Source organism: Phalacrocorax aristotelis, chromosome W (genome assembly GCF_949628215.1).
Source record: "Phalacrocorax aristotelis chromosome W, bGulAri2.1, whole genome shotgun sequence".
Classification (NCBI taxonomy): Eukaryota; Metazoa; Chordata; class Aves; order Suliformes; family Phalacrocoracidae; genus Phalacrocorax; species Phalacrocorax aristotelis.
The window spans coordinates 27,048,976-27,075,396 of NC_134310.1; the positions used below are offsets into that span (position 1 = coordinate 27,048,976).

Genomic DNA, 26,421 nt, shown 5'->3' on the forward strand with positions numbered 1-26,421 from the left:
ATCCCTTAAACATTCAAAATGTGCTGTTTATGAAGAACCTGCCATTAAGGGTTTAATGGCATTAAATATAAAAAGGCAAGACAAAATGTTTTTGGCAGAGAATAGAAAATAGTAGGTGAGTAGGTATACAGATGCAAGAAAATTGTTATTCTGTTAGAACCTGAAAAGGAAATACTTGCGGAAATGTTGGTGAGATAGCACAGACCAGGGGTTTCCAAACCTAGTTAGTGGTTATGTGATCATCATTGGTAACTTCTGGCATCCAGGGTCACATGTTTTTATAACCATACAAAAGAAGAGCCTCATCTATGGCTCTTCTCCTCCCAGCTTTACTGGTGCATGTTCTCATCTTCCAAGCTAGGATCGCAGTCCAATGCTCACACTCGCCTTCCCCATCTATTCATGCACCTGCAGAAGTTTAGTCTAATTTTGCACTTCAGCCACATCCTTTTCCCTGCACACATCCAAATAATGAATCTTCACTTCCAGCAAGTACAAAGTAGAATGTCAGCTTCCCCTGTGTTCATGTCATCACCCTAATCCTGGTCTTCCTACTTCACCATGTCTTGGTCCTCCTCTTATATTCTGAACCCAAAGTGCAGGTCTGCCTGGGGGCAGCAGAGCTGTTCATTATTGTCGGATGCAGGTGGTGGCTGCAGTAGTTCCTAACTCTGTTTACAGAGGCTTTACAGGATCTAGTAGGCAGCTACTCTTCTGCCTGTGTAAGAGCGGTGAGAGCCAGGAGCTGTGGCTCAGTTCAGCATTGAGCATCACAAAAGCAGATGTGAGTGGTATGTGCACTACGGTTTGGCCACCTCTTCTATAGAGAAACAAGGAAAGACAGTAGCAGCCAAGTTTGGAGAGACAAGAGTCTAATTTTCATCGGAGAATAAAAAGCACAGGTCTGCTTTTTAAACCAAATAAGATCAATGCAAAAGTCCAAATAGACACCTGTATTTCAGTCTGTTTTACATCAGTTGAGCTTGAGTTCATTCCTTAAAAAAAAAAAAGGGGGGGGGGGGCCATAAACCACCCTTAAATTTAAATAAATTGTTTTGCACAGGATTTTGCAAATTGATGTATAGGCAAGTTTAAGCTAAATTGGTATAACTTTCTTGTGCAGTCAAGCCCTGAGCTACATGTTTGGAAATCAGGAGGGACTTCACTGTACTCCGTTAGGTGTAATGTAGGTAAGTGGAGTTGGCATAAGAGGTGAAAGCTTCAGTTGTTGAATAAGGTCCATAAATACTTAAAAACAAACAAGATCAGGTTTGAATGGACCTTTTGAACAAACGAGAACCAATTGCATTAACAAGAATAGTAGAATCATGTAACTATGTTCTTCACTCGTGTGAGAGTCAGCACTAGGTTGAAAACACTGGAGTCTGAAGCAGAGATGCTTTTGGAGCCCCATGGTGTCATGGTTTAGCCGACAACTCAGCCCCACACAGTCGCTCGCTCACTCACTCCCCCACCGGTGGGATGGGGGAGAGAATCAGAAGGGTAACACTCATGGGTTGGGATAAGAACAGTTTATTATTAAAATAAAAAAAAACCCACAACAACAAAAAAGCAATGGAAAGGAAAACAACGAGAGGTGTGAAACCCGGGGGGTGGGGGATGAAACACCAAAACAAACCGCATGCAACACACACTCATCACCCACCTCCCCAAGCCCCAACTGCCCCCCTTAATATACTGGTCATGGTGTCACATGGTATGGAATGAACCTGCCATTGGCCAGTCGGGGTCAGCTGCCCCGGCCGTGGCCCCACCTCTCCCAGCCTCCCGCTGACCCGGCAGAGCGCAGGAAGCTGGAAAGGTAGCCAACCACCAGTGAAGGTAATTAACCCCTTCTCAGCCAAGACCAGCACAATGGAAAAGGAATTACAGTAGACAAACTGATGAGAGGGAAAAATCTGTGGTTGTTTCATATTTCTCTAACACAGAAGTATATATACTAGTGCAAGTATGTGTGTGTATGTGTATCACACTTCAGATATCTGCTTATCTTAAAATCTTTTAACCTTTGATATGTAAAAATTGAGTTGGTCATTTGGTCACATTACCAAATATCTTCAGACAGCTTTTCTTCCAAAATCCTTCTCTCTATAGAAGACTTTATATAGTCTTTCTCTGTTTCTCGACTAAAATCTAGGTAATGCACTGTAATTTCACACAATATTTTGCTTCTGGAGAATACCCTATTACAGTTGTTCTCTGAGCCAATGAGTACTTATATACTTTACAATTTATGATGATAATATATCTTTCAGTTTAGCAAGGAAGCATATTTTCGGTTAGACACTGTCCATTCTACTGAGTCTCTTAATTTCTTGGTGATTGCACAGAATCAAAATAGCAAACAAAAATTAAATAAAGCACAATTGGCAGTATTTTCACAGCTTCCTTCATTTGGAGTGTACATTTCAAGGTGTGCTTTGTTTTGTTTGCTACTTACATTTGCAATCATTTAAAATGTGGATTGGAAAAGATTATACTGATAAGGGAATTTTATGAGACGGTGGTGAATCTTGCGTGTAACCACCACAGACTTCAGTCTCTCTTTCATTAATAGTTGTACAATCTGTTTGAAAGATGAGATAGTGTTTTTTTTAGATAAGAAAAAAATGAATATAATATATGAAGCTGCATGTTTTAATATTTTCCCTTTTTAGAATATGGACTTTATCTGTGCATGAGATTGAGAATCAGCAGACATTGAGATTATTGCCATGGCTTTGTTTCTTTTATGCTAGGTAACAGGGCTAATAGAGTATAGTGATAACCTCAGTTCCACTGGGGTAGAACTCTCCTTCTTTTTTAAAAAATAAACAAATAAAATAACATAGCAGAGGCTGCCTTTTGAGGATCATCTTGTAGGTCTTGCTTTGGATAAGCATATTTCAGGATGTTTCTAAATTCAGAAGTAATGCAGGTTTAACTGGACGTACAGATAATTTAAAACTTTCTTTACCACACTTATTTCTTGAAGCTTTGGAAAAAGAGCATACCCTTGAAAAGAAATAACTGTCCTAAATTATCTGAGATCGTACAAGTTGAGCTGATATTATGATATAAATTTTAAAAGTTGGTCTGTGAGTTATTAGTAATCCGAGCTGCTAGATTCACAAATAACAGATACTTAGATTTTTACATTAGAACCAAATATATCTACATGTAGGGTCTTATCCATGCTGAGCAACTTTCATAGAATCATTTAGGTTGGAAAAGACCCTTAGATTGATGGTTGACTTTGTGATTTTAACACTGCCAAGTCTACTGCTAAACCATGTCCCTAAGTACCATGTCTAAACACCTTTTAAATACCTCCAGGGATGGTGACTCAACCACTCCCCTTGGCAGCCTGTTCCAGTGCTTGACAATCCTTTTGGTGAAGAAATTTTCATAGTATCCAATCTAAACATCCCCTGATGCAACTTGAGGCTATTTCCTCTCATCCTATCACTTTTTACTTAGGAAAAGAGACTGACACCCACCTTGCTACAACCTCCTTTCAGGTAGTTGTAGAGAGCAATAAGGTCTCCCCTCAGCCTCCTCTTCTCCAGACTAAACAACCCCAGCTCCCTCAACCTCTCCTCATAAGACTTGTTCTCCAGACCCTTCACCAGCTTCGTTGCCCTTCTTTGGACACGCTCCAGCACCTCGATGTCCTTCTTGTAGTGAGGGGCCCAAAACACAGGATTTGAGGTATGGCCTCACCAGTGCTGAGTACAGGGGCATGATCACTTCCCTACTCCTGCTGGCCACACTATTGCTGACACAAGCCCGGAAGCTGTTGGCCGCCTTGGCCACCTGAGCACACTGCTGGCTCATGTTCAGTTGGCTGTCAACCAACACCCCCAGGTCCTTCGCTGCCGGGCAGCTTTCCAGCCACTCTTCCCCAAGCCTGTAGCATTGCATGGGGGTTGTTGTGACCAAAGTGCAGGACCCGGCACTGAGCCCATCGATGCAGCCTATCCAGATCCCTCTGCAGAGCCTTCCTACCCTCAAGCAGATCAACACTATCGCCCAACTTGGTGTCATCTGCAAACTTACTGAGGGTTCACTTGATCCTCTCATCCAGATCATTGATGAAGATTAAACAGAACTGGCCCCAAAACTGAGCCCTGAGGAACAAATAGGGAGTTGAATACATTTCATGTGCACCTGACACTAATATTGGTATCCTTGAAAGACTTTTAAGCTGACAAAAAGCGCACACTGAATTACAGTGACTCAAGCATGATTCCTGCCTTTGAATATCCACTTACCCCCTTGGAATATATTTGGCCTGTTACAATGAGTGGGGCTTGTTACCCATGGCAGTGTGTTCTACTTTGACCTCCCAATCCATAGTTATCCTTTATTTTCCATGTCTTCCAAGATCCCTCTCATGTTAGGCAATTAATGAGGTTCATATGCTTCATGTAGAAGATCCAAGTAAGGTATTCTAGAATTTGAAGAAAGAAGCTTATGTCCTGGGGGGAATGAAGAGAAGATTTTGCTATTTTAGACTTCAGCTGATAGATGTGATATCTTCTGTCACAAATTCAGTAGGTGATCTCAAACAGACCTCCATTCAGTTTCAGAATGTTTTATAACTGTCAGCAATAAGAATATATACTACCATTTTAATAACTTGCATGTGTGATTACAGTGGGGCAAAGCATTAGCAACACAAGAGCTTTTCATTTGGTATCTCTATCTACGGAAATGAAATAACAGCACATTTGAGAGATGATACATCCAAATGTATCCTTGTCCAGAAGATTAGTTGGATCAAAAGTATTTTAAATCAAGAGATCTTTGTAGGTTTGCATTATGCATACCACTTGTTCAGTCAGCTGGACTTCATAATGAATTATAAGAAAAGTGTTTCATCCTATCAAAATAGAATTCAAAGCATTCCTGATGATTTCCAAATTGGTGAAAGCTTAACAGGTTTCTGTCTCTGCAGCTGACTGTATAGTGTATCTAATTGAACCCAACAACTGCAGCAGACTTAGTTTTCAGTTCTGACTTGTATGTAAGCCTGTGCTATGTGTCGATGTTTATAAACTTAATTTGCATTGTCTTAATTATTCTACAAAACATCAAATGTTTGTGCATGCTGTGGCCCATCATCCGTTTTATCTGCAGTGGTGTGGTGGTTTTGCACCTTTGTATGTATGGAAACTGTATTGCTCTATGTCAAAATTGGAGGCAGCCTGAGCTGCAGTGATCATGCACTGGTGGAGTTTGCAGTCCAGAGGGATATGGGACAGGTGAAGAGTAAAGTCAGGACCCTGAATTTTAGGAAAGCAATCTTCTAGCTGTTCAGGGAGTTAGTGGGGCCCCCTGGGAAACTGCCCTCAGGGACAAGGGAGCAGAACAGAGATGGCAGAACTTTAAGGATGGTTTCCATACAGTGCAAGAGCTCTCAGTCCTCAGGTGTAAGAAATCAGGAAAGGAAGGCAAGAGACGGGCATGGATGAGTTGAGACATGCTGGTCAAACTAAAGGGCAAGAGGGAACTGCCCAGGCAGTGGAAGCAGGGACAGGTATCCTGGGAAGAGTATAAGGACGCTGCCTGGTTGTGTAGGGATGGGGTCAGGAAAGGCCAAGGCACAGCTGGGGCTGAACTTGGCAAGGGATACAAAGAATAATGAGAAGATATGTCAGCCAGAAAGGAAGGTCAAAGAAAGCATCACCAGTTTGCTAGTCTTGCTCATCGGGGGGTACAACGGATAAGAAGGCTGAGGTATTCAACAACATTTTTTGCCTCAGTCTTCACTGGCAACCTCTTTTCCCATACCTCTCAAGTGGATGGACCTCAGGGCAGGGACTGGGGAGCAAAGTCCCTCCCATCATAGGAGATCAGATTTGAGACCACCTGAGGAACCTGAACTTCCATAAGTGTATGGGACCCAATGAGATGCATCCCAGTGACGTGCGGAAAGCGGACTCCACAATCTGTAAGACTGTAAAGTACGTATGTTTATTCAGCGCTGGGCAGCATGGGGGGTAGTCCCACCAAAGTCATGCGCGCCTGTGTGATAGTTTGTCTTGGATTTTTACAGTAAAGCATTACATATACATAAGATTTTCCAATACGCCTATACATATGCATGACCTTTCCCCGCTTCGTATTAAAATTAGCCAAAAAAAGTTATTTCCGTAAATCTTTCCCAACTGAGCTTGCACAGTGCCTCCTTGTGGTGGTCGTTGGGGGTCGTAAAGATGAAGGCTGCTGGCTCCTCTTCATCACCGCTAGTAACCTTTTGGTTTTGCGCAGACTCAGTTATCCCTTGACACTTGTCCAAACTGCAAAGTCAGTTTTAGCTGGTTCTTGAGACAATTTTCTATCCTTATCAGGAATTTGTCCTTTGCTGGTGGATTCCAGGCCTCCTTGCTAATTATTTTACACAGCGGCTAGATAAGCGTTCTGCAACAATTAACTTTCAGCTGGATAAGCATTCAGCAATAGAACAGTTAACTTTTGTTTTTGCATCTTAAAAGCCCCTTCCCCCTTTCACCAGAGTCCTGAGGAAATTGGCTGATGTAGTTGCCAAGCCACTCTCCATGATATCTGAAAAGTCATGGCAGTCAGGTGAAGACCCTGGGGACTAGAAAAAAGAGAAACATTGTGCCCATCCTTAAAAAGGGTAGAAAGGAAGACCTGGGGAACTACCGTCCTGTCAGCCTCACCTCTGTGCTGGGGAAGATCATGGAGCAGATCTTCTTAGAAGCTGTGCTAAGGCACATGGAGGACAGGGAGGTGATCCGAGACAGCCAGCATGGCTTCACCAAGGGCAAGTCCTGCCTGACCAACCTAGTGGCCTTCTATGATGAAGTGACTACACCAGTGGAGAAGGGAAGAGCTAATTGTAGAGGCTCCCATTCATACTCTGATTTGTAGGCCTTTTTCTCTCTCTTCTACTGCAGAAAGATCTTACTGGGATTTAATTCTGGTCATGTTCATGAAAAGGAAACCTATGTCAGTTTTTCTTAGTTATGGATCCACAGCCGCCTTCTCTTCCCACTTTTTCCTGTTCTGTCTCTCAACCTTCTTTTCTGGTCTCTTCCCATGTTTTCCATATTTAATCTTATTTTTGTCTAGTGCACTTGGTTTCCTGATAAAATTAGACAGATGTAATCCTTGTGTCATAATTTCTGAATAGTAACTTTTGAAGCTCTAATCAATTTCAACCAAATTTGACAGTGGGCCAAAAGTCTCAAAGATAGAATTTCTACAGCTTTCCTGGTAAGGTAGCAGTTAGGCTAATGAGACTGAAATTAGCACTTCCTTGATTTGTTGGATCTCACCTTTCATCTGCTCCATCTGTGCAAGCATCACTATGGGGAGCTCTCCTGCCCATATGGTTGTGAGCCATGAACATAGGTTTTAATGACCCAGGTCTGGCTAACCCAGATCCTCTGCTTGACACTCTTCTGTACTAGAGGGAAACTAGTGGAGATTCCCACTGCTCACAAAAGTATCGTATAAACGTTTGTGCGCATCCTTTCCTACTAACTGGCAGCAAGTCTTTACTCTCCTACCTTAATCTTGTAGGTATTTCAAGAGGTGTGCTGCATTAGCTGTCCGTCTTCCAATCAGCCCTGTGATAACTATGGCAATTGCTTAAACAGAAGAGGTTAAGAAACATGTCCCATTTCTTGGTGTTTTTTTTTTTTTAAAGCTGTTTTTTGTTCTCTCATGTGCTGTGCTGCATACTTCTTTGCTATGTAGCTGTCTCCTGCTTCTTATTCTGGTGTGCACGCTTTCCTGATTCATCAAGTACCCTCTTTCACTGTCCTCATTATCCAGATATGTAGGTATTATAAGTACACTGCCCATCTTACTAGTTGCCTATGATGGTCCCCTTTGCTGTTTTGCTAGAGGCTATGCTGTGGGTACTAGTTTTGGCTCCTTCAAGAGTGGTAGTTCACAGTAATAGAAGGAAAGTTGGCTCAGGATTCTTCTTAGATCCTGAGACTGGACAGCTGAATGTAACTTAAATACTGATTTAATTGAAAGCATTGGGGAGGTGAGATGAAGAGCTGCACAGCAAATTACCTGGGCCACACCATTAGGAACCACTAATGTTCCCTGTCCTTGATGCCTCTGAAGAGGCTGTGATGTGCAGCATGTGTGGCGCACATATTGAGTACTGTGCTGCAGCAGAGGAAGGAGAAAGTGAAACTAATTTTCAGTTAAAGCAGCATGTAAGCAGGATGATTACAAACACAGTGACTAAAAAGATTTTAAAAAGCTAAGGAATTACTGGTTTTCATTTTCATATTTTAGACCAGTTTTAAGCAGTGTATGTTATTTTGCGCAGTAGCATATGTATAATAGATATAAAATAGCAATATATATAATATGTATGTAATGCATATGTAATTATATATATAAAAGCACTGGGTAATCATTAATGGCATGAAATTTAACAAGTCCAAGTGCTGGATTCTGCACCTGGGACAGAATAATGCCGGGCACAAGTATAGATTGGGAGAGGAGTGGCTGGAGAGCAGCCCTGCAGAAAGGAATCTGGGGGTGCCGGTTGGCAGCAGGCTCAATAGGAATCAGCAGTGTGCCCTGGCAGCCAAGAGTACAAACCACATCCTGGGGTGCATCAAACACAGCATAAACAGCCAGTCAAAAGAGGTGATGATCCCGCTGTATTCAGTGTTGGTGCGGCCCACCTTGAGTACTGTGTGCAGTTCTAGGCACCACAATTTAAGAAGAACATTAAGGGACTCGAATGCATCCAGGGAGGGCAACAAAGTTGGTGACAAGGCTGGAAGGCATGTCCTATGAGAGGTGGCTGAGGACTGGGTTTGTCTAGTTTGGAGAAAAGGAGGCTGAGGGGTGACCTCATTGCTCATATCTACAGCTTCCTAAGGAGGGGAAGTGGAGAGGGAGGTGCTGAGCTCTTCTCCCTGGGACCCAGCGACAGGATGCAGGGGAATGGTTCAAAGCCACACCGGGGAGGTTTAGACTGGGCATTAGGTATAATTTCTTTACCAAGAGGGTGGACAAACACTGGAACAGGCTTCCGAGAGAGTTGGTCAATGCCCCAAGCCTGTATGTTTAAGAGGCCTTTGGACAATGCCCTTAATAACATGCTTTTAACTTTTGGTCAGCCCTGAATTGGTCAGGCAGTTGGACTAGATGATTGTTGTAGGTCCCTTCCAACTGAATTAGTCTATCCTGTATACACAAAAATTGTTAAATTGAGACCTTACAAAATCTACCCAGCATTAAACCAAATCACGTAGAAGTAAAGCAGACGACAAAGCAGGTACCACGTTCCGAACTCCTGGGTCTGCATTCGTATCCCCGCTTCTCCTCCGTGGGCGGCAGCCTCTTAGCTTGCTGCCAGGCGCTGCGGATGCGCGGCCACAGCTGTCTCGAGGAGGCCGGGCTGGGGCTGCTGGAGCTTTCTCTCTGTTTTCGGGTGATTGGGGGGGAGGGACTGTGGAGGAGGCACCCCGTTTTCTGCCGCCCGGGATTGAGGGGATCGTGTTTTGTCGTCCCCAGGCTCCTGACAGTGTGGGACGCACTGGGGAAAGGCTGACGGTGGCGCCGGCAGGCCCGAGGCGGCTTGGGCGGGCGGAGGCGTGCCCGGCGCTAGGACCCAGTAGGACGCGAGGCGGCTCTTAGGGCCAGGTTGCAAATTCGCGGTGACTCGGGCCGCTTGGTGCGGTATACAGCAGGCGGCGGCAGGAGCAGGTTAGTGCTGTCCGTCTATAGGGTTGGCTCGGTGGGGTGTGCGGGTGAGAATGGGCTAAGTGCCGCGTAGCTAGCTAGCTTGCTTGTTCGTTAGTTCGCTCGCTCCTTTCCCTCCCCCGGCTGGGGCCTGCTGCGCCGCTAACCGCGGCCGCTTGTTTGGTGTTTTTCAGCAAGCCAAGATGGAGTACGAGTGGAAGCCTGACGAACAGGGGCTTCAGCAGATCCTGCAGCTGCTTAAGGAGTCCCAGTCCCCAGACACCACCACGCAGAGAGCCGTGCAACACGTATCCTTGGTCGAGGCCTACGCCGTGTGGGTGGGACGGGCAGGCAGAGCGGGGCCGCGGCGACCCGAACAGGCGCTGGGGAGGCTGGGGGCGCCGGCTGGGGGCAGCGCGGCCAAAGGCCGGCGTTGCGACAGGTGGTGGTGGCGACTGGGCCTGCTCGGGGAGCTGCCGCAGCGAGCGCTGTGGGCCGAGCCTCCGCCGGAGCGTGTGGCCGTGGCGCGGCGTTTGAATTGCCGAGGCGGCCTGTGGGCTGCGGGACCGCCTTCCCCCGCCGGGAGCCCAGGCACCTGTTGCAAGCCCGGAGCCAACGTTTGCTTTTTTTCTTTTTAAAGCCCTGGCTTTGGCGTAGCTGCGTCGTTATCTGCTGCTTTCCCAGGTTACCCCACGCTGGGCCGCTGCCAGGGTCCAGCCCTCGCTGTGGCGGATCGCGCTGAGAGGGCTGGAGTGTGGGGGGGAAGCACTGAGTTGGTGGTTCGGTGCGGGGTACCCATCGCCCCTGCGGAAAAGCGGGGGTGAGCAGGGGCTTCCTAAACTAATCCGGTGCTGGGATTCAAGGCGAAAGCTGTAGCTAGTGGGAGGAGTGTCCCTGGTGGAGCCGCTGCCTGCATGCTGTCATTGGCCTGCCTGGCTCTGATACTGCGTTTTGGTTCGTTGTGAAGATGTTTCTGCTTGCCTGCTGAACTTGAAATACTGCTCATTACACTCTTCACATCTCACGTAAAGGGGGAAATCTCCTGTATGTAGCTTCTTGTGCAGCTTTGCAGTGCATTTTATGTTAGTGTTGTGGTGTTGTGTTGTCCACCTGCCTGCCACCCCCCCAAGCCTCTCTTGATAGTTTGTTTTTTGTTTTTCTTTTTTTTTTTTAATAGCAGTGTATGTGCAGGATGGGCAGTATAAGTGATGCTGTTTGTCTTGAAGATGAGTAGAAATTTACTGAACAAAAGTGCTGTTAACTGATGTTTGAAATTCTTAAGTGGCAGTGGTAACTCTGCTGTGCTGAAATAACTGTGCTTTTAAGGAGATCCTCATATGTTGGCCTGTAAAGTTTAGATAAGTGGCACGTTTTTACCATTGTATTATCAGTTTGGGAAAATGTTCTAATACAACTTGACAGGCCCTGTCCTATAATTAAAAAAAAAAGTCTTTTGAGACTGTTTCCACAAAAAATTGTGATGGCTGTTGTATTGCGGAATGCTACTTAGTAGCATGTCCAAGTAGGATGGTGGTTAATGGTTTCAAATTTAAAGTACTTTCAGTCTGTAGTTTTTTAAAATAAGATTATCAGTGTGTTGACTCTCTCATGCTCTTTATGACAGAGTTTTGGCATACTTGGGTGTTTAGAACTCAAGTGTAATAAAGTGAGGAGCATAGGTTAGCCAAAACCCTTTGTTAAAGTTATGAATTAGTAAGGCTTTTAAGCATTTTTCAAATGAAATAGATGTTTCTTGGGGTAAAAAAAAGTTAGTGGGTGAAGAAATTGATAAGAAAATATGGTCTATAAGCTATTCTTTGATTCCTGGACTGATTAGGTGTTTTCTAATTAGTTTTCTGTTTAATACTGCTCTTTCAGTTTTCTGCTTGCTTATGCTGCTGCTTCTTATTTGAGCCATTGGAATTAATGGTTGCTAGTAACATTCAACTGACTGTTTTGGTGATTATGTTTCTGAAGCTTGGAGGAGAAGAAAAAAAATTCAAAATGCACTACCTTACTTCTTGGCTGTTCCTGAAAGAGCTCTTTGGCATGGCACCTTTGACAACAATCTTTGGATGTGTGTTTCTTCATTTCTAGGGGCCATGTAGAATGTTCTTTATTATTTTCACTTGCTGTGACCATCCTTCTGCTTACACTTCATCTCCTGTGTGATTCATAGCAAAGGAGCTTGTGGCTGTGATAAGTAGACTTTACTTTATTAAATGGAAAGAGGGCAGGTTTCTCTAGCAAAGTTGCTACTTGATGCAAGCAGCCTAAATAAGCCTAAACGAAGTTTCTTAAGTTTGTGATTGAGTTGCTAGCTGTTGGTCATTGGAAAGGCCATCAATGTCCTAACATAGATACATTTGGCTAAGGTTTAGCAACTTTGAATATTTAGAGATTTAGCTATGCAACAAGTAAAGTAAATGCCTATGAAGCAAATAATATTACTACTTCTAAAAATATTTTTTTGTTAAGTGTCTTGATTGTTTGCCATACTGATGATGTCTAGTAGGTTTAGTAACTTAAAGATGACACTGCATACTTATGACTTAAAATATTGTTGAGCATAATACTAATTATGAGAACAGGATACAAAGAGAATGCCAGATCACTGTTCTAGCCAAGCAGTGGCAGAATACTTAGAAATTTGAGGCAGAAGTTTTTCTAAAATTTGTCATTACTCATTACTACTTACCTTCTAGCTGTTCAAAAACATAATTCTTCCTGCAGTTTCCCCAAGGACATAGTGAAGAGGCTGGTATTGCTAGTAAGATACTTATTCAGAGAGGTGTCACTCTAGAAAATTGGTTTGTGTACAGAAGGAAATTTTTTTTTTTTTTAGAGACCATGGATAAGCATGAACTTCTTGATACGAATATCTGGGCATTTACAATTAAACAGATTCTCACTGTTGAAAGCTCAGGCTGTGGCTAGTTAGCATAATTTAAAAAGTATATGACTGATATTAAAGTGAGTAGCTTATCAAAATCATAATAGCTGTTGTATTTTAATGCTTGTATTTATTGTGGAGAAAAATTTGACATATTATGGGATTGTGTCTCTGGATTCCTTAGGTTTGGCTGGCTTTGAAGTATAAACATTGAAATCTAAAACTGAACAGAGGAAGGTGGGGGTTTTTGGTGGGTTTTGGTTTGGGTTTTTTTGGTGTTTGTGGTTTTTTTTTTTGTTTGGTGTTTTTGGTTGTGGTGTTGGGGTGTTTTGTTGTGGCTTTTTTTTTTCTTAAAATATTTTTAAGGATCTGTTAATTTCTGTGTCTGTCCCTGGATTCTTTTTTCCAGTTTTCAACATAACTAAAAGCTACTGTTTCAGTATGAAAAATACAGAAACTGCTTTCAGATTGTTCATACTCTGTATGTTGTGAGCTTAGTCACAGCTGTTTGAAGTACATAACTCACTCAATAATCGTAGTATCCAGAAAGCTATAAACGCTGTGTGTGAAGATTCACATTTCCTTAATGGTTTCTCTCTTCAGAAACTAGAACAACTCAATCAGTATTCAGATTTCAACAACTACCTGATTTTTGTTCTTACAAAGTTGAAGTCTGAAGGTAAGTTCTTGAGATATTGACTGTTTTATTATATTTTTTTCTTATTTTATTTAGCTTGAAAGAAATAGGAAGCTGATTTCTGTAGTCAGTTTGCTGGCTGGTTGATCTCCATAGTCATGTAGAACACTTTTTATCCTCTCAGGAGTCTGGAAAAAGATCTGATAACATGTTGTTGCTTGTAGTTTCAGTCTTGGAATAGATTCCATTCTAAATGTTCTAGGAAATCTTCTCAGAAATGTGGGAGCATAATACTTCTGTCAGACTATAGTGAAATTGTGGAGTAAGTTTGCACTTCATGGTGATAAATCATGACTATAAACTTTATAAAATGTGCTGCTAAATCCAGTTGTGACTATGATCTCCCTAGTAATCAACCTGTTAAGTATTTTGAAGATCACATACTAGAGTTGTCCAAAGATTATATCTGTCAGAATCTTCATTCTGAAGTCTTAATTCTAATAAAATGTAATTACTTACTGTTGTTTTATTCTTATGGATGTTGGTACAAACTGTTTATGGCATACTGTGTAGCCTCTTCCAGTTGGTAAATTCAGGCAGTTCCTTAGTAATGATCTGGGTGTGTGAAATGCTTTCTTTCTAGTGTACTACAGTTACTGATTTGTGGGATCTTTGCTAGTGAGAGAGACTTATTTCAAGATCTGTTTTGGCGCATCTTCTGTCTTTACGTTTGTTTGTACTTAGTGTGTGGTGTGGTTTTTTTTTTGTGTGTGTTTTTTGGGGGGTTTGTGTGGGTTTTTTTGTTTTAATTTTTGGGGGGTTTGGTTTTTTCTGCAGTGTCCCGCTACCAGTGCTTTTTCTGCCTTCTGGTGCTTCACCTCTGAGTTTTTGAATGCTTGCTTTTTTTTCCACTTTGAATTAGATTTTACTTATATGTGGCCCTGTAGCATTCAAAGCATCAGCAAGAGTATTTATATTATTTTTGAACTAGTGTTTTGGTTGTGCTGTCAACTTACTTCAGGAGGGAGGAAAGAGAGGAAGTGGAAAATATATTTTCATATTTGACGGCTGGAGTATATCCAAATGTTTTTGTGTGTCCTATGTAGGAAATCTCCTGATAATCTTTAAGGCCTTGGGGGAATACCTCAAGTTTGAGAGCGCGCACTTTCAAGACCTGAATCGGCCAGGATATTAAGTTTTTGAGCAAGGTACTAGTGTAGATATCAAGTATTCAATACTTGTTAATGAGTATGCTATCATACTTTAATTGTTCATGTGCTTTATACCGTTAACAGAAAAATTAAAAATTGAGTAAGTCTGGTAGTGGGATTTGGAGTTTGTACAAAGGATGTGGCAAGAGGGTTGCTCCATTACACACACACCCCCCCCACACCCCCATTTTTCTAACACTGCCTTACTTGCCAATTTCCCTTTCTTCAGTCTGTTCACCACTTGAGCTTGAGGTTCTAGATACTGATGTGTGTTTAATGATGTGTCAGAATCTCTTTGCAACCGATCTCCTTAGATTATCCAATAGTATTTTTTTTTCCCCCCTTGTTAATGTTTACACGGATCAGTCTGTCTGGAATGAAATGAAGGGTAGGAGATGCTAACTGTTGCAAAATGGTTGTTTTAAAATATTAAATCTTGGGGAGGGAAATTAAGATCTGGCAGGTTGAGGGGGGGCAAGCAAGTTGGGGAGAAGTAGCAAGTCAACCTCTAAGAAGAGGTGTTTGGGATTAGACTGCACTGATATCTCTCATAGGTACATCAGGTAGGTCTTCTGTGAGGCTGCTGAGAAGCAGCTGTTGCTTCAGAGGAGCTCTTGTCCTGCATCAGTGATGTTTTTAGTCATAATCTTTTGTCCAAGGCAGCTGGTTTTAGCTTGGTATTTCTAGTTCAGGAAACTTGCAGACTATTGAAGGTGCCATAATTGAGTCCAGCGTTGGTGCTTTTCATGGTACTTGTCAAGTTCCAAATAACTTCTTACCTTGCTTGGGTAGGACTGATTTGCTTTGAATCCAACCAGCAGCCCTCTGTTTTCCCTCATTAGTCCTGACTAAGCAAGGTAAAGAGACCTTTAGAACTCCTATTCAGTAGTTAGAATATTCTTGTATCCTCTTTTGGACCAGTAGGGGAAAATGTGGACTTACCAGGTAGATAACTGTCTTCAGCATGACTGGGAAAGTATTCTTTCCTCTCCCTTCCTGAAGAGGGTTCTGTTGGCAGTCTATCCTACAGCTTTGCCAAGATCGTTGGCTAGGGGAAAGAGCTAGTGTGCTTTATACCGCAGACCAAAATAGAGATACTTGTACTGTTGGAAGTTCACATGTTTTTGTTATGGCCATACTATCCCAGCAGGAGCAGCTATGGAAATAAGCTTCCAACATCACTGACAGCTTATTCAGTGGAACTTAAGGTGGTTTGATAGATAATTGTTGTGGTTTAACCCCAGCCAGCAAATAGGCCCCGCACAGCTGCTCGCTCACTCCCCTCACAGTGGGATGGGGGAGAGAATCAGAAGAGCAAAAGTGAGAAAACTCGTAGGTTGAGATAAAGACAGTTTAATAGGGAAAGCAAAAGCTGAGCGCACAAGCAAAGCAAAACCAAGGAATTAATTCACTACTTCCCATGGGCAGGCAGGTGTTCAGCCATCTCCAGGAAAGCAGGGCTCCATCACACGTAACGGTGACTTGGGAAGACAAACGCCATCACTCTGAACGTGTGTCCCCCCCTTTCCTCCTTCTTCCCCCAGCTCTATATGCTGAGCATGACATCATGTGGTATGGAATATCCCTTGGGTCAGTTGGGGTCAGCTGTCCCAGCTGTGTCCCCTCCCAGCTTCTTGTGCACCCCCACCCAGCCCACTCGCTGGTATGGTGGGGTGATGTGAGAAGCAGAAAAGGCCTTGACTCTGTGTAAGCGCTGCTCAGCAATAACCAAAACATCCCTGTGTTATCAACACTGTTTTCATCACAAATCCAAAACATTGCCCCATACTAACTACTGTGAAGAAATTTAACTCTATCCCAGCCAAAACCAGCACTAACTTTTTTGTTTCTTCCAGTGTTAGTTTTGTCAGGCTCCTGTGTCTGAATGCTTATGACTTGCTGGATTTAGGTCTCTATGGTGTTTTTTCTGTTTTTTAAACTTCTGTGGGCCTTGTTAAGCTGTCAAAACTTGTTTCCAGGAAGACGCAAGCTTAACAGGTATTGCACTGCTATGATTTCATCAGTGGAAATATGGCCTGGCTTGCAGCTATGGCACATGTATGCCCTAGCTTTAAGCTCTTCCTTTTTCTTTAAGCTACTGTGCATTTCTAAAGACAAACCCTGATGTTACAAATATCACAGAATATACAAAAATATTGATAAAAGAGCATGCAGTCCTGGAGGTCAGACAGTAGGTAAGCTGATGGAATGATATATGTTCCCAAGACATTAAAGATTGAGGTATAGGCCTCTAGAAGGCATGGTACCCAGAGATCTTCCTTAGTTGGGTGAGATGGAGTCCAGATTAATTGAAAAATATCTGAATGAAGGAAGTTTGGTTCTATGAATTTGTTTGTAAATGAAAATTATCATTTAGCTGCACTGTTAGTGTAGCTGTTCTTTCTTGGTTTGGCAGGCATAAAACCTGGCAGATAATGTAGTGACACTGCCCTGCCTTATTTTTGTGTGTGAGGTTTTTTTGTTCAGTATCCCCTATGCTGAGCTCAGAATCCTATAGGCCTTTCTTCTGTTAATGAGTTATTTTCTGGAGTGTGTGCATGTTGGTGCTGCTGCTTCTCAGATCACTTTTTTATGTGTGACATGGGTTGACCTTGGCTGGCCACCAGGTGCCCACCCAAGCTGCTCTATCTTTCTCTACCCTGTCCAGTTGAGGAGGGGAAATATGACTAAAGGCTAGTGGGTTGAGATAAGGACAGGGAGAGATCACTCAGCAACTACTATCAGGGGCAAAACAGACTTGACTTGGGGAAAATTTAATTTATTGCCAATTGTCACCAGAGCAGGATAATGAGAAATAAGAACAAATCCAAAAATACCTTCCCCCCCCCCCCCCCCCCCCCCTTCCTGGGCTCAATTTCACTCCTGACTTCTCTACCGCCTCCCCCCAAGCAGTGCAGGGAGACGGGGAATGGGGGTTGCGGTCAGTTTATCACATGTTGTCTCTGCCACTCCTTCCTCCTTACATTCTTCCCCTGTTCCGGCATGGGGTCCCTTCCATGGGAGATAGTCCTTAATGAACTTATCCAGCATGGGTCCTTTCCACAGGGTGCAGTACTTCAGGAATGGACTGCTCCAGCATGGGTCCTCTGTGGGTCCACAGGTCCTGCCAGGAGCCTCCTCCAGTGTGGGCTCTCCATGGGTTCATGGCTTCCTTCAGGGCACATCCACCTGCTCTGGCATGGGGCCTTCCACAGGCTGCAGGTGGATATCTGCTCCACCATGGACCTCCATGGGCTGCAGGGAGACAGCCTGCCTCACCATGGTCTTCACCCGAGGCTGCAGGGGAATCTCTGCTCTGGCGCCTGGAACACCTCCTTCCCCTCCTTCTTCCCTGACCTTGGTGTCTGCAGAGTTGTTTCTCTCACATATTCTCGTTCCTTTCTCTCAGCTGCTGTTGTGCAGCAGTTTTTCCCCCTCCTTACATATGTTATCCCAGAGGTGCTACCACCGTTGCTGATGGGCTCAGCCTTGGCCAGCAGTGGGTCTGTCTTGGAACCAGCTGGAACTGACTCTATTGGACCTGGGGGCAGCTTCTGGCATCTTCTCACAGAAGCCACCCCTGTAGCCCACCTGCTACCAAAGACCTCGTCACAGAAACCCCCGACAGTAGGACAATTTTGTCAATTCCCTGGGATGACTTATTATTTTTAACCTGGAACTACACCTTGCTTTATCTCACACAGCATCCTGAACTTCGTGAATGAGAGGTGGATCTGGCATACGCTAAATTATCAAAAGATGATGGCCGTTGTTATTCACCAAGAATACTTTCCAATCTTCAGAAATTCAGCTTGTCAGTTAGGGAGTATTGGGTGTGATGACTCTATCATAATCTTGATATGATATTTTGTTGATTCAAGGTTGTATCAGCATACACTGAAATGATGCTGTCTACTTGCATCAGCAGAGACTACTGTGTTGCATCCTGGTAACATTTCTCTATTGAATTCTACAAAGTCTCAATTTAGTTTATCCTTAATCTCTGCAAACTATTCCTACTATGTTTATGCCTGTATCCTTTCCTTGAATGAGGTCTTCAGACCTCAGAGAGCAGAAAAGGAAGCTGTCTTTATATGGTGTCAGAACTAATGTGGCATTCTACGTAGTCTAATATGGCCTTCATGCTGGTGGATGTTTTATACGAAAATTGCAATAACAGAAATGGTGTCAAAGCTTACCGCTTCTTAGGTAAGATATGACATACCTAATGTCCCTCTATGTGGTGAAAAAAGAACAGAACTACTGATGAGAGGATCTATTTTAGTTAAGATTCCAGTTGTCCATCTTTATTGACAAAACATATATGTCCTTTCTCAGATCTACCTTTATCCTTAGACAAGAGATAGAGGACATGGTTAGTTAGCACACGGTTTTTGTAAAGTTTTGAGTTTGGCTTCTTTCCCCCTGTCATTTAGGAATGTTGCTGGGCTCTTGGCAGGACCTAGGCTAACAGGATCATATAGTGAGACAAATGCATGGTGTTCCTGGTTGTTCTCTGCTGGCCCATATAGCCATAGTTATCTGTCTTATTGCAGCTGTACAAATTCCTTGTGATCCTGATCTTGGATTGTATTTTAGTGACTGATTCTTGACCCAGTCCTAAGGTGGGAACTCTGGTCTTACTATAGAATGATCATGGCCCGGTGTGAGGCTATCACACTCGAGGATCAGACTCCTCAAGATGAACTTTTAGTCTGAAGGTGGATGAGCTGGGTGAGAACACTGCTTGAGTACTGCCTTTGTCATTAGCTTTAAGGATGGTCTTTTAAGTTTATTTCTAAAATGCTTTGGATTTTTAAAATCAGTTGAGGATAGAGTAGTGTCTCTGCAACTCTTGATCTTGTTCATATGATGACTTAGTCATTCAGAGTACCTTACTTTGACATAAAATATTACCATGGAGGAAGGCCCCGTCCCCATCCTCCCCCAAGTTTTTGTTTCAATAGAAGTCACCACAGATGGTAACTTATTTTCTGGTAATAATGACACTAGCTCTGCAAGTAGAACTTGAAATGGCTTTTTATAAAATATTACTGGGATCCAAAGTAGTCTTGTGGGTTTGATGTGAATGTTTTCTGATGAGCGTTGGAATTTAAATTTGATCTGGACAGCAGTTTTCATGAGTCTATTCCATTATGAACTTTCTTGGCGTGTTGGTGTTGAAAGATCTTTTGAAGCTGAGCAAGAGAAAGACCATTGTGTGAGGTCAGGTGTTGATTAACTAGCTTCCAGTTTCAGGAGGGTATATTTGATAAGCAGGATTAATCCTGAAAAGTGGTTCAGCAGCTTTAACTGTAACTAAAACAAATACCCCCCCCTACTACCCAGCCACCCCGTACCACCATCCCACATGTCGTTCTTAAATAGTCTAAAATAACTGCCAAGGAGTGAATCTGATTGGATTACAATTCAGAAGTCAAGTCAGATTAATGTACTCTTACAGTTTAAAATGCTGTATAACATATGTAGTGTCCTACTTAAGCAGCGAAACATATTTTTTTCCCTTAAATTCAGATATGTTAAGAATTACAAACAGAAATTAAGCCTGACTGAGTTTTAGTAATTAATGCATAAAGTAATTGAGGTGCATAAATATCTTAAGGGAAACTAAGTTATGAGATAATGAATTTGGTCAGATCAGACCACTAAAAATTCCATAGGGCTTCCCCCCCCCCCAATGGCTAACTCTTCCTTTCCATGCTTCTGTATAGATATTGTAATGCAGTTTTAAGGAAAATACTTCTCCTAAGTCGTTCTATGGGATACATACCACATGTGAGAAGTGACAGATTTTTATTTCTTAATTAAAGAGTCTTGAAAGAAACTTTGAAGCTATCCAGTGGATTGTGTTATGTGATTCAATTCAGGAATACTTTATTGAAATTCCTTATTCTGAGCATCCAGAATAAGTGGAGTATGGGATCTCTGTTATCTCTTTCCCTATCCCTGAAGCCCATAAAAGGAAAGCATTGAAAAATCAGTTACAATAACAAGGTTCTTGATTTGTAGTACCTGTTTACTAGCCTAGTGCCTTAATGTATTTAATCATATTAGTTTAGGTTCTTCAAAGGTGTAGTTCACTGTAAGCAAAGTAATTTTGGGGGTGAGCCTTGAAATATGTTTTCTCAAGTGGCTTGTGGACAGAAAGGACAGTTGTTTTCAGGTTTTCCCTTGATTCTTAAGGTTATCAGACTTCTTTGTTTGGTCTGGTTTGCTGTGCTGCCTTCTGAAGTTCAGGTATTCTTGGGTAAGGTCTCTCTGTCGCCTCTCCTCCTCTCTGTCGCCTCTCCTCCTCTCTGTCGCCTCTCCTCCTCTCTGTCGCCTCTCCTCCTCTCTGTCGCCTCTCCTCCTCTCTGTCGCCTCTCCTCCTCTCTGTCGCCTCTCCTCCTCTCTGTCGCCTCTCCTCCTCTCTGTCGCCTCTCCTCCTCTCTGTCGCCTCTCCTCCTCTCCTCTTTTTTTCAAGTTGGAGGTATTTAGCTACCTCTTTGAAGCCTTTCCTTAATATAACTTAAGAGCTGAACATAGTTTGCTGCAAGGGGCATTTTTTTATATACTTTTAAGTCAGCTCTCCTACTCAGTGATGTTTGCTTTGTTCTCATGTCAGATCTAAGTGTACTTAAAATGCCAGTATCAAGCATCCCTGTGTGGTGTTTCCCTAGAGAAAAGGAAGGTGTTGCTAGTGTGATTTCTAAATGTGCTTCTGTCCACCAAGCAGTACTTGATTCAGTGCAGTTCTGAGGCACTCAAGCCTAGTGTTTGTTTCACCATGCATTTTTATCCTTTCTTCCTTGGAATGTAAATTCCTGGATTGCTAAAAGAACTGGGCAACTGGGATGAGGGTAGCTGGTGCTGAGTGCTGCATATTTATTGAATAATAAGTAGCAACAGCTATGCTTCTGAAGACATTGTTGTAAATAAAACTGAGCTGTGGAGAACATTGGAACCCCTAACACATATATATACACACACACACACACACACCCACCCCCCGAATCTCTGTTGCAAGTCTGTGGGATAAACACTTACTATGAAGAATAGTCTTTCTGTTCTTATTTTGGCTAAAGGAATGGCTTTAAGATGTTTTATACTACAGGGTCCCATAGGATAGTCCATAAAGAAAAAAGAGTGCTGAAGTTTCACCTTAACATGCCCTTGACTTTTATCTAAACCAGCTGGTTAATCTGCCTATTTCTGACACAATGAGCTTCGTGGTGTCTGTATCTCTGCTTGGTTAAATTGAAGCTATTGTTTTGTCTCTTTTGTGATCATAGCTATGCATTCTAAAGGATTAATGTTTTTTTTTCTCACACACTGTTAATATTTTTGTACTAGAGTTTATACTAATAGTGGCTAATGTAACATATTCTAATCAGACCTTGGTTGGAACTCTGACTTCCTTCACCCCCCACCCCAAGAAGATACTGCTGGCTGATACAGGAGGAGTAACTGTTGTATTCTGTGTCTAACTGTGCTAAAGATAATGCATTCTTTGTGACTTGCAAGGGCTTTAAATAATGTGGAAATTAACGGAGAACTCCTTTGGCTTCCTTCCTGGCCAGACACAACATAAATCTTAATAATTGCTTTTGGAGGACTGGATTTCTTGAAGATGGGCGTACCTATCAGTGGATTATAGTTATGTAAAGAAATTGGAGATATTAAATTCGTGTAGTAGTAGATGTAGAGATATTCCTTTGAATTCAGAGAGTATTTTGGGCAAACCTGAGACTGATCAAGAGTTCAAATGAGTCATTCTCCACCTGACCTTTGTTATTGACATCTTCAAACTCTACACAAAATTACAAAATTACTTGATTTTGACTTGCCAAGTAATAATAATAGTAATACTTGTCACATCTCATAACCAAGTTCTGTAGTTGAGAGAGGTTTGTCCACTCATGTAGTCTTTAATATTTGTATTTAAAATAAATCCATTCTCCCAGAAAAGTTGTTGGCCCTTGAAATGCAGTGCTGTGCAAGTGGAAGAACTTTCACTTTTACATTGTTTAGAAGTTGGTGGGTATTTAAAATGTATAGTGTAGGTGAAGTTATAGAATGGTTTTAAACATATATGCATAGGGTAGACTCCTGGTTTATAAAGTTACTGAATTCTATGTAAAAGCTATGTTTGTAAATCAATGAATTTAAAGTTACAGAGCATGAAAAACAATGCTTCTTTAGGAAGACTGAAATATATTTTTAATCTTGTTTTTTATGTTCATGTGATAGCATTCTAGTTTTGGAGCTCAAATAAAATAATTTGATTAAAATGAATTTTAACAACCCCCCCTCTTCTGAAAAGTGCCATTTCTATTCTAACTAGCACAGATCATGATAGAAAATATTTTAATGGCCCTCAGTCAGTCATTAAGGGTGTACTAGGAAGTCCTAGTGTTGTGATGCAGTAACTTCTAGTTTTAAAATACATTGAAATATGAAGTTATATCTCTTATTTTGCTTATTTCTGTTGGGATGTTAATAGACTTGAAGGCCTAGAATAGAACTGTGTGTAAACTGTAACTCTTGGTGCAAAAGAACTTTGAACATCTTCCTTCTTTCCCAAATCAGGGCTTCAATTCTGGTTTTGGCTGGGGCAAAGTTAATTTTCTTCAGAGTACCTAGTATGGGGCAATGTTTTGGATTTGTGATGAAAACAGTGTTGATAACACAGGGATGTTTTGGTTATTGCTGAGCAGCGCTTACACAGAGTCAAGGCCTTTTCTGCTTCTCACATCACCCCACCATACCAGCGAGTGGGCTGGGTGGGGGTGCACAAGAAGCTGGGAGGGGACACAGCTGGGACAGCTGACCCCAACTGACCCAAGGGATATCCCACACCACATGATGTCATGCTCAGCATATAAAGCTGTGAGAAGAAAGAAAGGGGGACACATTTGGAGTGATGGCGTTTTGTCTTCCCAAGTAACGGTTATGTGTGATGGAGCCCTGCTTTCCTGGAGACGGCTGAACACCTGCCTGCCGATGGGAAGTAGTGAATGAATTCCTTGGTTTTGCTTTGCTTGTGCGCACAGCTTTTGCTTTACCTATTAAACTGTCTTTATCTCAACCCATGAGTTTCCTCACTTTTACCCTTCCAATTCTCTCCCCGATGCCGTGAAAAGCCGAAATCAGGACTCAATAGTCTGAATGACTATTAAGCAGGTATTCTTTATTGCAGCACTGGACGTGCAGGGGATCACTCCTCCTAATGCGTGTGCCCGCACAGGGTTAGTTGCATATCTTATACAAGCTCGACATGCATATTCATTAGTTTTCTAACAAAATATATACATATTCATTAATGTTCCAAGAACTCATTATCATGTGCAAATGTCCTCTGCACATGCCTGTTGGTGTCTCCGGGCGGTCGTCAGGGGTCTCTGGATGAAGGTTATATTCTTCCTCACTGTGCCCACTAGTTAACTTTTGCTTTTGCACAAACTCAGTTCTGAGCTCACGTATATACTGTCCTTGAGGGATAGTCTGTTCTGGTTTAATGTTTGCTCTGCAGCTCCTTATCTTTATGGTTCTGTACATCTGTTTTTCTAAGGTCAAATGTTGTTGTCATAAATTTTTGTTTAGGCGCTTCTTGTCTTGAAGCCTTTCTGACTCCCCCAAAGCAACAAGTTTTAGTCACAACAGTTCTAACTTTATCTATCCCTCCTTTTCTTTTGAGGACTTGTAGCTTACCTGCTACAGTTCTCAATATAAGAATTTACTAAGTCTCAAATGGAGACTATTATAGAAATGTTTTTTTTGTTTGCAAACTTAATAATAATTCATCCTTTTCAAGGGCCCGAGTAAAATATTTCTCTGTTTCCACTTGGTGTCTAATCTTATTTCTTTTCCAATCACCGTATGTCTCAGCTGAATTTCGACAACACCAGAGAAAACATCTGAGACACACAAACAAACATTCCTAAAACCATTAGCGTAACCGAGCCAATGAATAATTGTTTTAACCATCTTAGATGAGGAAGCCAAGAAGTCAATTTATCCCACAAATCTTGAAACCCTAAAGAAGTGTCATCTAGAGATACATCATGGAATAGTTGTGTTTTTTCCCAAAGTGCATTCAGATCTGCTTCTATCTGCTTATCTTTATGGATATATGCACAGCAGCTGGTACTAATGATCATGCATACTCCCCCTTCTTTGGCAGTCAATAAATCTAATGCCATTTGATTTTGCAACACAACTTTACTAAGGGATGACACCTCCGCCTGCAAATTCTTTATAGTCTTGAATCTTGATTGCAGTGAAGGTGGTCAGCAACACCTGGTAAGGTCCATTCCACTTCTCTCCCAGCAGATTACCTGAAAAATTCTTAACATAAACCCAATCTCCAGGGCTAAATGGGTGGATCGGATGATCTAACCCTTTGGCCCTGGTTCCCAAAACACTTTTATTAATCTTTTCCAATTGTTTTCCTAAGGATATAACATAATTTTGTAAGTAATGATCTCCCAACTGGTTCAGCTCCTCCCCTTGGTACTTAGCCTGATATGGTCTTCCATATAGTATCTCAAAAGGGCTCAAATTTTCTTTAGCCCTAGGTTTTATGTGTATTCGGAGTAGTGCAATAGGTAGCGCTTGGTACCAATAGAGGCTTGCTTCCTGGCATATCTTTGCTATTTCTTGTTTTATCATGGGATTCATTTTTTCTACTTGTCCATTGGCTTGTGGTCCGTAAGGTGTATGTAATTGCCAATTGATTCCCAGTAGCTTGCTGACTTGCTGCACTATTCTGCACAAAAATGTGTGCCCTTGTCTGATGAAATTACCATAGGTACCCCAAATCGGGGTATTATTTCATTTAATAGTACCTTAGTAACCTCCCTCGCTTTATTTGTTCTACAAGAAAACGCTTCTGGCCATCCGGAAAAGGTGTCTGTGAGTACCAATAGGTATCTATACCCCCCTTTTCTTGGAAGTTCCAAGAAATCAATTTTCCAATTGTCCCCTGGTATATTTCCTTTCCCAATATTCACCCATTGTACCCGGTTGCCTGTGTTAGGATGATTTTTCAAACATATTTTAAACTAAGGTTGGACCAGATTGTCCCTGAGGTCCCTTCCAACCTGTGGTTCTGTGATATTTCACACTGCTGAGTCACCTGCTGGAGTGTAGTATATACATTTCTCCCTATTAATTTCTGATTTTAAAAGTTATACAGGGAGTCTGCCCCCCAATGTGTTCTGTTATTACGTTCTTCTTTAACAATTCCCCATTTCTGTTTGGCAGGAATTATAATTTGGTTGTCACTCGAATGGGTCCATCCTCTGGAGGGAACCCACCCTCCCATTTCTTCTGCTAATTCTTTGTCGGCCATAGAATATTCAATATTTTCTTGCTCACCTAGACTCTTACTCCTGTTATATGGAATTAAGGTGTTGTGGTTTAGCCGGCAGCTCAGCCCCACACAGTCGCTCGCTTACTCCCCCACTGGTAGATGGGGGAGAGAATCAGAAGGGTAACGCTCGTGGGTTGGGATAAGAACAGTTTAATAATCAAAATTAAAAGAAACAACAACAGAAATGCAATGGAAAGGAGAACAACTAGAGGTGCAAAGCCCTGGGGTGGGGGGGAAGGGAGGGGGGAGGGGAACGAACCGCTGAAACAAACCGCACGCGATGCAGCCGCTCACTGCCCGCCGACCCACTCCTGAGCCGCAACCTGCCCCCCCTTCATATACTGGTCATGGTGTAACATGGTATGGAATGAACATGCCAGTGGCCAGTCGGGGTCAGCCTCCCCCACCATGGCCCCTCCCCTCCCAGCCCCCCTGCCACATGGCAGAGCGCAGGAAGCTGGAAAGGTAGCCGACCACCCACGGTGAGGAGAATTAACCCCTTCTCAGCCAAAACCAGCACATTCTCCACCCCTTATTCCATACCATTTACACCATGCCCAGGTCCCATACCATCCAATACAACCTTACCAACCACCACCCCTCCCCTTCCCAT

At 42.6% G+C, this 26,421-nt stretch overlaps 1 protein-coding gene and 1 long non-coding RNA gene across 5 annotated transcripts in view; one reads left to right on the forward strand and one right to left on the reverse strand.

Annotated features, from left to right (window-relative positions):
• Positions 1–26,421, reverse strand: part of LOC142049855 (uncharacterized) — a 704,768-nt gene that overhangs the window by 336,582 nt on the left and 341,765 nt on the right. The window lies entirely within an intron of this gene.
• LOC142049846 (transportin-1-like) overlaps positions 9,498–26,421 on the forward strand; it is a 72,883-nt gene continuing 55,959 nt past the window's right edge. For 2 of the 4 annotated variants that reach the window (XR_012657841.1, XM_075077942.1), the window contains exons 1-3: positions 9,498–9,717; positions 9,888–10,001; positions 13,190–13,265. Coding sequence is in view for 1 of the 4 variants with exons in the window: in XM_075077942.1 (XP_074934043.1) it covers positions 9,897–10,001; positions 13,190–13,265 (181 nt within the window). In the remaining 3 variants the exon portion in view is untranslated. Of the gene's footprint in view, positions 9,718–9,887; positions 10,002–10,563; positions 10,738–13,189; positions 13,266–26,421 lie in introns of those variants that run through there. The other 2 variants (XM_075077943.1, XM_075077944.1) reach the window with 2 other exon arrangements.